Raw genomic sequence first — 14,252 nt, 5'->3', positions numbered from 1 at the left:
ACATATAGATGTGTGTGTATATATATATATGCATGTACATGGCATTACAGTATGTAATAAAACATTACATTTTTAATACCTTAAATAAAATATAAAGCACCCCTTCCCCTCATTTAATTAGTGATTAAACTTTTCCGGCGACTTTTTTTGCTCTTTCAATTCAACAAAACACTTATGACTTCCTTAGAAACATCTTATAAATTTGCAACAATTTTCTTTTCACCATATATTTCTTTATTACATCGTCTTGTATTTGAACCGAATTGTCGCACTTCCACTTTTATCACTGCGACGTTCTTTTCATAAAAGCAGACGGTTGAAAAGTCGGACTGAATGTTAATAAAAATCTTTAAAAAAAGTGAATAGAATTTGGGCAAGAAGTGGTGTTCAATATATTTTATTGACATCAAATTGATCAGAAACTAGTAAGGTGTTGTTGAACTGAATATTAAAGAAAATAAGAATACAAGCTATAAATTCATAGGCACAATTACTATATATATATACTATTTATTAATACATTTCTGATGAAACTACAGGAGTAGTTGAAAGCGCTAATATGAAGAAATAATATGTGATATGTAAATAAATATATATTTTTACAAGCATCCAGCATTCTGAACACCCATTTTTCTTTCAAATGTATTAAATCTGTACATCATCCCCAATACTTCTAACACACACATATATATACATGTATGTATGATATATTTATTATATTTCAGACTTTGTATTTTTGCTATATATATATATATATATATATATACACACACATGTATGTATGTATATAAATGTGTATATGTATATAATTGTATGTGGCTCGTGACGTCAGAAGGAGCGCCATGTTCGAAAATTGGTTATCTCGTTTTTGCAGCCGACAAGTTAAAAAAAACTTGCGAAGCTTCAGCATTTCCAAATTATTTCACACGAACGAAATTGACTGAAAAATAACGAACCCGAAAAAATAAAACAACGACAATCAATTTATATTTTCGATTTTAATTCATTGCCTTTATTTTTAATAATTTTTATAATAAAAAGAAAGAACAAAAAAAAAAAAAACGGAAAACGATCCATGTTAGTCGAGTGCGAGATTTAGACGGGAGTTCGCGCGAATGGGGAAGAGCACGTGGTACATAAATATTTTCTCAGTGAAGAAGGGTCGCCATATTGAGTAATTGTGTGTTAGAGAGAGAATAAGAGAAGGGCAAGAAGGACGCACTTTGGACACGTTCTTCTCTTTCTCTAGTTCTCTTTATCAGTAGAAAGAGAAGGATTTTTATTAGTATTTTTTTAGAACATCCAGAAACCCCCCAAAAGGTTTTCTAAGAGGTATATATATACATATATACCTGGACTTTTATTTATAATCGGTACCACAAAGGCTTCACGATTTTTCCCAAACGGAATAGACAGGCTAACAGCGGCGGTATGGCTGGAGGCTTTAATAAGGGCAAACAAACCGACAACAACCCGGGCAAGAACAAGCCCGATAGCATCAAACAGGAGATGATGTCGCCGAATTCCCGCGGAGGCGGTGGCGGCAACACGGGTTCGAGTAACGACAAAGGCAAATCGTCGAACGAAAGATCTTTACATTCTGGCAGCAAGTCCCACCAACATCACCAGCAACATCAACAACAACACAACAGCCAAGGTGGTGGTGGTGGAAACCTCCAGGAAGGCAAAGGCGACGTCTCCGGTCTGTCGGCTGCCAGTGCGGCGGCCTTGTCGACAAGAGACGAAAAGAAATTCACGGGAAGATGTCGTTTATTCGTTGGTAATCTCACACCTGACATCACAGAAGACGACTTTCGAAAGCTCTTCCAACCTTATGGAGAGATCTCCGAAGTCTACGTTAATGCTAGCAAAGGTTTTGGATTTATCCGACTGGTGAGTATTCCATTTTTTTCCTTTACGGATGTAGCCATGTTATATATAAGGCATAACTACACTTTAGGGCCCCACGCAGTTTTTCCCTTCTCCCCCTATAATTTCCTGAGCAATACAAAAATATTTCATTGAAAATTTTGCCGAGATATGTTTTCAATAACTTAGATTAATTATAATTTAGAATTTATCATTTTTGCTGACCACCTCGAGTTACATATAGAAGAGGTATTGCGACATTAGAGTGCCCCACGTTAATTTTTCATAATTTACTAAAAAAATACATGTTGTTTCCAGTGAAATTAAAAAAATATATAATTTTGATCGTGTCGATTACTTGTTATGCAGGAAGAATTGTCATTTTTACCCCACTTTTGGTATATGACATAGCTATAGTTTAAGAACCTACAAATTTTCCCCACATATTTGCAATTTCCTGAAAAATGACATTTTATTTTCATTGAAAATTCCCTGAAATATAATTATCTCAAGGTTGTAGATAATATTAAGGAAAAATTTCATTCCTCATAAGTCATAAACTGGTTTGTCTCCACGCAAAATTCTCTTCAGCTTCCTGAAAAATTGCATAAATTTTCAATAAAACTTTGTAAAGATATATACTTCTCACTCAAGAGTGTTGATCACGTTGGTAAAAATTTAGAAAAAAAAAAGATCCGAAGTTAATAATAACCTTTTTGATTTTGTTTCCTAATTCTTTTCAATGCTGATTATTTTTTTCATCGAAATTTTGCAGAAATATTTTCTAGAGTGTAGATTACATAGACGTTAATACAAATTACAAATTTTTGCTTAACAAAGGAGTAGGATGGAATGATTAGAAATTCTTCCAGAAAATATTTGTAAATTTTTCTCGACACAATCATAATCTATCTCTTAGAGAATGTTTCTCCTAAGATCATGAGGAAACTGTATCGGATAGAGGTGGGGGGCACTATATTGTAATTATGCCATATATGTATGTATGTGTGTAGGGACCTAATTCAGAAGTCCCTTTAAACGTGAAAAGATTTTTGAATTTCCGCATATATATATATATATATATGTATGTATGTATAACGTGTATTTTACCCTTGGGTTAACTCGTATTTAGCAAACATCTACGGCCATGACCATCCCTTTTATTTTCATGGCTTTTATGTAGGACTACAGTATAAAATGTCCCTCTTATTGAAAAGAAAAAAAGTTTGAGCAAGATTTGATTTATTTCTGGCAAGTCGATTGATATTCTGACCTCTTTCTTCCGTTAAAATATATAAAATCTTTTCACGATTAAATCTCCGTCTTATTTAAAAATGTTAGGAAAATTTGGACTTATTTCTAGCACAGATCGGGTGACAGCATAACCTGTTTCCTAATATATTCAAAAACTAACATCTAGATAAGGATGGTTGTCTTCGCTTTTACGCTCCTAAATTCATATTGAGTCCTTTAATATGTGTGTAAGTGTGGTGGAGGTTAAAACGTGCTAATTATACGCCGTAAAAATCAATTAAGGAAGAAGAGAAATTCGCTCTAATTAACAAAAAAAAAAAAAAATTTGGGTCTTGGGGGATTAAACCAACATGGCCGTTAAAATATGGTGGGTGATAGATGGATTTGAATTAAGGACCCTTTGAATCGAGGGCACCTTTTTAACCGTTTTAGGCTTCAGGTCAATCTCAGTGGAGACATCTACTGGCGGGCCTTTATCTAAAAAAAGGACTACATTATTTTAAGCGGCCTTTATGTTGTGAATTGAAATTCTGCCCTGTTTGACTATACCTTCCATTTCTTTAGGAAGGAGATCGAAAGTAAATACCAGTTGAATACTAGGGTTGATGTTATCGACTAAATCTTCTCTCAAAATTGCTGGCCTTGTGCGAATATTAGAAACAATTTTTTTTTGAAAACCTCGAGAGGAAGATTTCGACTACTGGTTTTAGTAAATCGAGGGACCATACTACCTAATCTTTTTTTTTTTCACTCAATAATGGGAACAGTTTGAAATAGATTTAAAAAAAATTATGTTTCAGAATTATCAAAGTGTTGATGTTGAACGAATTTTTGTTCGATCTGAATAGTTTTAGGCGAAAAAGGTTTTAAGGCCACATGTCGGATTTCTCGTTCTCTCCCGCCAATTATTAATTGACAAGGGCTATTTCGATTTTTTTTGATTTTGTCAGTTGGTTCCGCTTTCCTCCTCCGGTGCCAACGTGATACTTCCTCTTTGGTGACTCAAAGGAAATAGCAATCTAGTCACACAGTTATTGTCTTTTGAAATTTGAAAGCAGGATGGTTGCACTGGATGTTCGAGAGAGAGAGAGACACAGACAAAGAAATGGAGGATGGTCACGCCTGGATTAACTATTGATCGGGCGCTAATGCAAGTTCACTTGACCAGAACCGACTTGGAATTAGCCCCCCCCCATTTTTTTTCAGCTTGAGTGACTCGAATATGGTGTTAGTTCTAACCCTACATTGCATCCTCACTCAGATCCTGCCCTAAGTCCATCTTTGATTCCATCCCCTCCTTGTCGAAAATTTTCAGAGCTAATTAAAAAGCTGGATGTTAATTAAAATCGACATACCCAACCATAACCACCACCACCTCCTCATCAATATGTGGACTTGTACCACATGTTAGAAAAACCTTGGTTTTAGATCCACAAATTTCGAATCAAAGCCGTTCCAGTCTTGCCCATCCACTTTATTTAAAAAAAAAAACATTACGTAGAACATGGTATTTAAACTCAATACCATCCATGTACGACCGGTCTGGTTGGCTCTTATAAAACTGCGCCATGTTATTTTATATCTGCCGCAGTGCTTCAAATAAAAATGTCGTTTGAAGAGAGCCAAGGAGGACTTAGTCCATTGCTACTATGATTGCGGTTATAAATCGAGAAATTCTGAGTAGCAATGACTGAATTGTCGACTCCAAACTATATATATGTATATATATGTATATATATATATATATATTTATTATAGAGGAGGAGTTGTTAGACATTTATTTTGGCATAGATTTCTCATCTGAATAAAGTTTTATGCCTAATCCTCTTAAATTTTTACTATTTGTATGTTTATATATATATATATATATATATTATATATATATATATATATTTTATATATACTTTTTATTCTCTGGTTGTGTGATTTCGTGCTTGCGTGCGTGTGTCTTGTGTTTCACAAGTTGGCGAATTGATAATCGGATGGATGGTTGGTTGGTTCTGTGGCATTTTGTTGTTTCGGTTCACTGCATTACGGTTTCGAATCCCGCCGAGATTAAACCCTTCCTTTCATTCATACATGCTCATTGAAGAACCAACCATTCGGTTACTTTATTTAGCTGGGGAGTCAGTTTCTGTCCGAATCGGCTTACATGTCTGGTTCACACAAGCAAAATAAAGAAGATGCGAATATATGGGGTTTGGGCAACCCTTTTTAAGAAAGGCTGCTGGCCGATTGGTGTTAAAAAATATGTGCTGTCGTCATCTTGTTGAACCCACAGAACTTGAGCTGTCACATGTGGAAGTAATTCAACTCCACATGAAATGCAAGTTTAAGGAGAAAATGTGGACTAGCCCAGTTCTGTGCTATGAAAAGGCAGGCAGATATATGAAATAAAGCTTCTGATTGTATGTAAAACATATCTGCCATTTTCCCCCTTTTATCACCGACCTCAGATATTCAAATGTCTTAAATCAAATAGACAGCTATTGTAGGTATATACATACACACAGCTTTCGTTGTTACACGGGTCTAGTTTCTGTGTTACATAGTTACTACTACAAATAGTAAGTAGTAGTAAACAGATTCGTTTTTCTAGATTTTACTATTGTGAGAGAGACCCAACATGTATCTCACAGAATCATTAGTCATGCCTGTTGGAAGCAGACAGTTTACAAAAGCCTGGCTCGAATATATTTCATACTTTGTTTCTTACAAAATAATTTTCGATGAAATATGTATACACACGAATGTGTGTGTGTTTGTGTAAATTTTGTATTTAATACTGCTTGTAGAAATAGTGTAAAATGTAGTTTATAAAGAAATTTTACGAAGTAAACTGAAGCTTGTCCTAGTTTAACTCGAGAGTAACAAAGGAACCTCTTTTCTCCTCCTCCTCCTCCTTTCTTGACTCCATTACTCCCTCCTCCTTTCTTGACTCCATTACTCCCTCCTCCCCTTCGCCATTATCCTACATTTTCTCTTCTCCCCCCCTCACTCTCTCTCTCTCTCTCTCTCTGCGTAAAGCATACATATATATATATAGCTGGAAATTATATGCATGTGTGTGTATAACATATCTATATATATATTTATGTATGTAGTTACTCGATACTGCCTCAAATTGTGGTACATCGAATCAGTTTAAGCGGAATTTCTCCCGATTAGAAAAACCGACATCCTTCACTCCACTCCACTCACACTCAACGCCTCCACTCAAGACGCCACGCTCGCTCTCAACTAGTTTTTCTCGGCAACGTGGAGCCATATTGGATTATTTTCTACAGTTTCATTATGTCAAAAATTTTCATTTCCATTCGAGTTTTTCTATTTATTTTTACGGCCTACGTACATCCGAGTGTACATTTAGTGGTTCCAAAAGCGACGATGATAATTATTTAGCATTAGTAATCTAGACATTGCACTATTTAATATCGGTCAAGGTTAATTAAACTAACTTGGGGAAAACTATTGTCTTCTTGTTACACTTATTACCTTGTTTGCACCAACTGATATACGATATATAGAATGTTTAGTGGTTAGTCCGTCAGTATAAAAATCTACTGATTATATATTTCATCCTGATATGGGGTCGAATTAACGAAATGTCTGTTGTGTGTGTATGTGTGTGTGTGTGTGAAATGATAGACAAAAGTTCGCCTCGAAATGTTCAGATTATATTGCATCAGTTGGTGGTGGTGGTGATGGGGACTCAAGACTATATCAGCCTGTGGTGGTGGAGTTGGAGGAATTATGATATACAAAGGCGCAGTTGAACACGACACAGAGACGAGTTGTTTTTGTAGGACGTAGATAGATGTTTGTAAATTTTAGCAGTAGCTTGTAAAAGAGACGTGTAGCATTGAGGAAGTATGGTTTTTTAATATATTAGCTCCTTGTCGGTGCTGCTATGGTAAACCGGCGAAAGTGTTTGATTCAATTCGTCTTACATAGCGACTGTTGGGTACTACTTGAAGACAGTACATAGCGACTGTTGGGTACTAGTTGAGGACAGTACATTGCGACTGTTGGGTACTACTTGAGAACAGTGGTCCCGGTGCGCGCACTCGCATAGTCGCGCATCCGCGCTAGCTAGTCGTGACTAGTCGATCCTACAACGACTACCTAGCAAAATAAATAGAACACAAATTAAATAATTTATTTTACACATTAATTTTTGTTAAACAAGGTAAATAAAACACACACAAAAAAGTAAATAATTTTTTAAACAGTAAAAAAAACACAAAGTAAGGATCAACTAGTCATGACTAGCTAGCGCGGATGCGCGTGTACGTGTGTGCGCGCACCGGGACCACTGTTGTACTACTAGACAGTCTAATGTCGGCTCGATTTTTTAAAGGTGGCAGGGTGCAAAACGGAGATAATTGATATTTAACTGTAACGATTTTTCCTCGTTGGGTCGTATAAATATATTCAGTCTCCGAAAGAGGCACGCCGACAGAAATATCCGGCGTGACATTGTGTCCTACTTGTTATCTAAATTGAAGAACGAGGCAGATATGTTGGCTTACTTCTTCAGACATTACTCGATCAACCTTAAAGATAGCATTCAGATAATATTGATTTCAGATTGCGTGTGTGTGTGTGCTTAAGTACACGTTCTATTTCAGGTTTTTATTTTAAATAAAGCCTTTGTTTGAAATTTTTTAAACCTAGATTTGGGTTAAAAATAAATTTAATTTACACTTCGAATATCCTACATAAAACTATATTGGATATTAAAACATGAAACTAGTTTTAATCTTATTCTATTGAATTAACAAATAACTTTGTCATTTGTGGTTTCATTTTCTAAGACATTGGAGCCGTGTTCGGCTTGGTCCTTTAAGCTAACTACCATTACCAAATTATCGAAGTATATTCACAGATTTTGATAGGTGTCGGGGGAGACGGTTATCTTTTGATGTTAGTGGTTTTTAGAGGTAGCTAAATATATTGATTTTGCACAATCTCTTCTCTCGCTACTTAAGCCCGTTTTTTTAACTTGTTTTAAAATTTCCAAGGAAGCCAATGTGCTGTGGTGAGAATAGGAGGCAACATGTTTTCAACTATTTGTTGAAAGTTGCTACAACATGATAAAGAAGCATCTTGCCCCTGGGAAGGTCAGAGAGGCGACAGTCAGACTCCTTTATAGGTTCACTCGGTGATTTTTAGTTTTAGGTACAGAAAAGATTTCATCACACTCCAGGGGGGAGAAACTAGTAGTTGATAGCTTCCGCAACCTAGGTGACCAAGTTAATAGTGGGGGTGGATGCTCAGAGAGTGTTACCACTAGAATAAGAATATCCTGGGCAAATTTAGAAAGCTTCTTCCTCTACTGGCGACAAAGGGTCTCTCGCTCAGAGTGAAAGGTAGATTATACGACGCTTGTGTGCGAACTGCCATGCTTCACGGCAGTGAAACATGGGTCGCGACTGCGGAGGACATGCGTAGGCTCGATAGAAGTGAAGCTAGCATGATCCGCTGGATGTGTAGTGTGAAATGTTGGACATAAGAAGTATCGGATGTGGCGTGCAGGAGAGACGTTTGCGTTGGTATGGTCATGTACTTACTGATGGATTAGGAGAGATGTGTGAAGTGCCGATCCCAAATCAAATGGAAATTGTAGTAGTGTTACCCGTGCCGGTGGCACGTAAAAGGCACCCACTACACTTACGGAGCAGCTGGCGTTAGGAAGGGCATCCAGCTGTAGAAACACTACCAGATCACAGGTGCCTGGTGCAGCCTCCTGGCTTCCCGGATCCTGGTCGAACCGTCCAACCCACGCTAGCATGGAAAACGGACTTTAAACGATGATGATTTCTTCATTGGATAATGCTAAGACAATTTGAGGAAATACAAAAATAAGACTTGGTTATTCCGAGTATGCTTTGTCAGTGCTTAAATGTCACTCGTTAAATGTCATTGCAGATTTCTTTTAATTAATTGAACAGCTTAATTTTTTTTTTTTTGAAGCTACATTGTAAAAAGGAAAACGTTTCTTATAACATACACACACACATTAAAAGTATATGCAAACTGAATAGTCATTTCGAAACATGACATCCGATATATAGACAAAACTAAAACGTAAGTGGGTGATGGCGACATAAATATATACAGCGCCGGAGTTCAAAGCCAAACCCAAATTTATCCCACTCAGAACATTCTACGAACTATGCACGTGGCTGGTCATAAGTTCAGTGATTGAAGTTAAATTGTAGTTCTTGCTCTTGGTTTATCTATCTATCTATCTGTACTCTTTTTACTCTTTTACATGTTTCAGTCATTTGACTGCGGCCATGGTGGAGCACCGCCTTTAGTCGAGCAACTCGACCCCGGGACTTATTCTTTGTAAGCCCAGTACTTATTCTATCGGTCTCTTTTGCCGAACCGCTAAGTGACGGGGACGTAAACACACCAGCATCGGTTGTCAAGCAATGCTAGGGGTACAAACACAGACACACATATATCTATATATCTATCTATCTATATATATTTATATATATATATATATATATATATATATATATATAGAAGCACGCTGTAAGTTATAGAACAGTCGTTACGTTCTGAGTTCAAATTTCGCCGAGGTCAACTTTGCCTTTCATCCTTTCGGAGTCGATAAATAAAGTACCAGTTTCGCTCTGGGGGCGATATAAACGACTCAATCCCTTCTGTCTGTCTTTGTTTGTCCTCTCTATGTTTTGCCCCTTCTGGGCAGTAAGGAAATATATATATATATAAAGCTTTTTAATATGTAATGTTGATGTAACTATGAGATTAAAGTTAAGGTTAGTGCTAACATCCAATGCATTATTAAAAAATCCAACTAGAAATACTTAGGTGTGCCGAGTTAAATAAACTCGGTGATTATCAGCTTAAATTTTAGCTATTAGAAACTTATCTTTCAGGTGTACGGTTAACCTTCTCTTGATTGTGTAGTTTGTTGAACATGACAATGGCTGAATAAATTTTGAGATATGATCCGACGGGGTTAACTCTGTCTGTCCGTCCGTCCGTCCGTTCAATTAATTAAAAGAAATCTGCAATGACATTTAACGAGTGTTTTCTATAGCCTCGGGTCGACCAAGACCTTGTGAGTGGATTTAGTAGACGGAAACTGTTAGAGAAGCCCGTCGTGTATGTATTTGTGTCTTGACAAATGATGTTGGTGTGGGTACTACGTAAGAAGAGTTGTCCCGGTGTGCGCGCTCGCGCATCCGCGCTAACTAGTCGATCCTACGACTACCTAGCAAAGTAAATAAAACACAAAGTAAATCATTTTTTTAAAACAGTAAATAAAACAAAAAACACAAAGGATCGACTAGTTACGACTAGCTAGCGTAGTACCGTTGGTGTGTTTACGTCCTCGTCAATTTGCGGTTCGGCAAGAGGAGTCGATAGAATAAGTAAGCTCAAAGTCTTGTAGTTGATTTCTTCGACTAAAGGCGATGCTCCAGCATGGCCGCAGTTAAATGACTGAAAAAATAGTTATGCTTATTCTAGGTGTGTTTTTTAATTTGAAATGCAAGGTAATAAGGTAGAGGTGCTCAGGTTCGGATTTTAATTCGCCAGGGACAATTATACCTATAAGGGCAATAATAGTGTCTTGAGAAAATAAAGGATCTAGTGTGATTATTGCTTTCAGTAGAAATATTTAAAAACGGGTTTTCATTTTCCCACGTACTATATTTGTGTGTAGACACGCATAAGATCGAATATACCTTAGGTTTGTCAGGAACAAGGCAGCCCCTCGACACTAACCATTCGATAAATTGATTGGCCTCAAGGCCAATATCCGACGACTTTACAAGCTTCGTAAAACGTGTATATCAGTATATGTATGTATGTATGTACATGTTTAATTGCGTGTGTTTGCATGTTTGAGATAGACTTCGAAGAGACTGTTAGTGGTCTGTGTCATCAATACTTATATGGAAAAAAATGTAATGAACTTTGCTAAGAGATATTCCTTCGGTTTCGGACGACAGGAAGCGGGGGAAAGGAAAGACAACAAATTTACATCCTCTCACGTAGAGGATGTAAAACTGTTGTCTTTCCTCTCCACTCCTGTTATCCTAATTCTGAAGAAGGCCTCTGACCGAAACTTTGGATATTCCACTTCCCCACGCTAAATTCGTTATATTATTTGTGCCACTTTATACATGTTATGCACTGTCATATGTACGTGTGAATTTGTTTATATGTGTATACAATGTTTATTTGCCATCATCAGAGCATTGGATCACTTAAGTTTGTTTATATGTTTCTATGGTCAACCTTTGTCTTTAATAATTTGAGGTTCAGTCGTAGGGTACACTAACATGTGCAGACTATAATCCACTTAGCAGTTATGGGTAGGTGTTCTGGAAATGTGCTCAAGTAAAGCTGGTTGGAGAAGCTTGAAAGAATTATTACCTTTGCTTATAACAAAAGCTTTTTTTTCTAGGAGTGAAGGGCAGGGTGTATGATGCTTTTGTCTGCTAAGTTTAATGTGTGGTCCTTGAGTGCAGAGGATTTGAGAATGTTACAAAGAAATGAATTGAACTTAAGTGCATTAGTTGCACAACTGAACTACAGGATAAGTAGGATATATGCAGCATTAAACAGAGAGAATTTGTTATTGGCTTTTTTGCTTATTCATTATCACCTCACCTGTCTTTTCTATCTATAGTGCCTTGAATTTAGAAAAAAAACATTACATCTGTCTATATTCAATAACCCTGTCTACCACTGCTTGTATCTTGAGATATTATATTGAATTGTATGATACTAATACCCCTTGAACACGTCTGTGTACCAAAGGTTTACATCAGCTGTATGGCATCCAATACAACCCCAAGCATAGCATGTTCTCCAATTTGCAGACATAGATGTCCATAGTCTTATCCTCTGTACTGCTTGTCACTACTTCACTTCTCTTGGATCACTCCTTTAACATTACCACCTTTATCCTCAATTCCAGCCCACCTCCTCCTCTGCCAAGTTCATATTGATGACAGTTATACCATTGACCATTCTCAGTCTCTGCATGTTCTCTCTTCCTCTATTCTTTGTAGTTACTGTTCCTTCTTACTCCTTACAACACTATCTTCCATTTCTGCCGCTTACACTCTCCTCACATGAATTGGTTTCTCCTATCATATAATCTTTTTTTTTTTTAACCACCCCCTTCAACCCTATATATTCCACTGGTACTGGTGCTACAATAAAATGTACCTAATATGGTATGTAAAGTGATTAGTGGATGAGCAATGTTTGGAGAGAAAGAAAACCATTTGTTCATGCAACTGACTTGTCTTACATGATGACATTTCTAGCTGGTCAAATGACCAATAAGAACTCTAATCACATAGTTTCTACAGTGTCTTACTATTTCTTTCATTTTCTGTGATACTCACTCTTTCTGTAGCCTATTTTTCTGTTTTGTTGCGTTGTATGAGAAGTATTAAAAGTAGTGGTATCCAACAACAAAACGCCCACAAACTTGAGCCAGTAGTGGAGTCTACATAGTTGTATGACCTACTAAAGATAACAGCCACATCTGCCTATCCCTGTCACCAGGGGTAATGCACTTCCAAATACTAGAATAAAAAAGCTGGGATAGTTGTGATTGAAGTGAATGCCTTATATGGTAGATTTATATGACCAGAACTTATCTTATGCTAAACGACAATAGCAGCACACAAACACATTTGTGATATTACATGCAAATATGTGATTAAGTAGTGTCATGCTTACAAGATCACGCTTTAATCACACTTGTACAAAGCACATTTACATACACATGAATATAATGAATTGACAAAAGTTTTAGTGCTTTGGAACAAGATACTTTAGCAGTGTTTTGAGTTCCATCATGTATCAGTTGCCTCCTGTGAGCAGAATAGGCCTACATCCAACATGGTAGTAATGAATTAACAGCTGAATAGAGAGAAACTGTTGATAATATAGCAGCTATTTGAGCAAATGATATTGTGCACTCTCTTCCTTGCCATTTCCATATTCTCAAAGTATCTTTACTCAACCATCCTAATTTCGTCTGCCTCTTCCAGGTTTCTTAGTACATGCTTGATTCACTTTGCATTGTGTGGGGCAGACTTAGGGAATTAAGTTAAATGACATATCCTATAGACACTTATATCCCTAAGAGATTTAACTTTTACAAGTCTGGTGTCATGGTAGACCATCTCGTGCTCATGAAGAAAAATCCCCCCACTATTTCTAGGATCTTGGATGTTCTGCATTTATGTAGTACAGAGTTGTGACATCAAGCAGTAACATTGACTATTTCAGATGTCTCTACTTCTCTGCATTTGAAGTAAGCAACATAAATAACATTTTCAGAATCTTTCTAAAAAAAAGTATAGTTAAATATGGGGATGGGGAGCAATTGTATTGTGGTTGGAGAATGATTTCAGATATCCCATTTGTCGATTTTTTTTTAAAGATGTGTAAATTTTCATGTTAAAAAAAAATCCCTCATTTTCTATTGGAAAAGAAATTTAGGGTGGGCTACTTAGCCCAGAACATTGTTTACAATCTAATTTTAATTGAAATAACCAGCTGGTTGGGATGTATTTTGGGGCTTAAAAAATTGCGAAGTCCATTTGGATGGACAGCCATGTTGAAGTGGCTATGAATATTACTTGAAATAAATTATACTTCCTGACATGAATGTTGTTGTAATACAAGGTACTTTGCACCGAAAATTAAATGATTTTTAATTACACTTTGTCCCTTTTCTGTGCTGGTAGGAATTGGACAAGATTTCTTGAGGTATAAATGCTTATCCCATTGTTTGAAAGTGCTAAGATACAGAACAGTTGGTATTGCTGTCCACATTGATATTAGTGCAGACATGGTTCATGTGCACACATAGTTCCCATCTACAAAAATTTAGTTAGAGCTGTGGTTAACTTGAGACTTATTGCTGAAAACTTTCCCAACATACCATGTAATGGGATTACACTTTAAACCATATAGTTGAGAAGTGAATTTCATAAATATACTCTTTACAGACACCCAAGTAAATATTGATGTGTGCTTGTCTTCTGTCAAATTCCATTCTGGCTAGGATGACTGGGGCATCACATACCCTCATTAAATTTTAAGATTGATACAAC

General features: G+C 36.6%; 1 protein-coding gene across 5 annotated transcripts in view; it reads left to right on the top strand.

Moving 5' to 3' along the window:
• The first annotated feature begins 1,126 nt into the window (after positions 1-1,126).
• LOC115225705 (non-POU domain-containing octamer-binding protein) overlaps positions 1,127-14,252 on the top strand; it is a 45,217-nt gene continuing 32,091 nt past the window's right edge. For 2 of the 5 annotated variants that reach the window (XM_029796630.2, XM_029796629.2), the window contains exon 1: positions 1,128-1,893. In XM_029796630.2, coding sequence (XP_029652490.1) covers positions 1,432-1,893 — 462 coding nt within the window. In that variant the 5' untranslated portion in view covers positions 1,128-1,431. Of the gene's footprint in view, positions 1,894-14,252 lie in introns of all 5 variants that reach the window. The other 3 variants (XR_003882949.2, XR_005004125.1, XM_036514528.1) reach the window with 2 other exon arrangements.

This window comes from Octopus sinensis, linkage group LG28 (genome assembly GCF_006345805.1).
Source record: "Octopus sinensis linkage group LG28, ASM634580v1, whole genome shotgun sequence".
NCBI classification, from domain to species: Eukaryota; Metazoa; Mollusca; class Cephalopoda; order Octopoda; family Octopodidae; genus Octopus; species Octopus sinensis.
The sequence above is the reverse complement of the archived record's forward strand: the minus strand, read 5'-3'. Positions and strand labels throughout refer to the sequence as shown.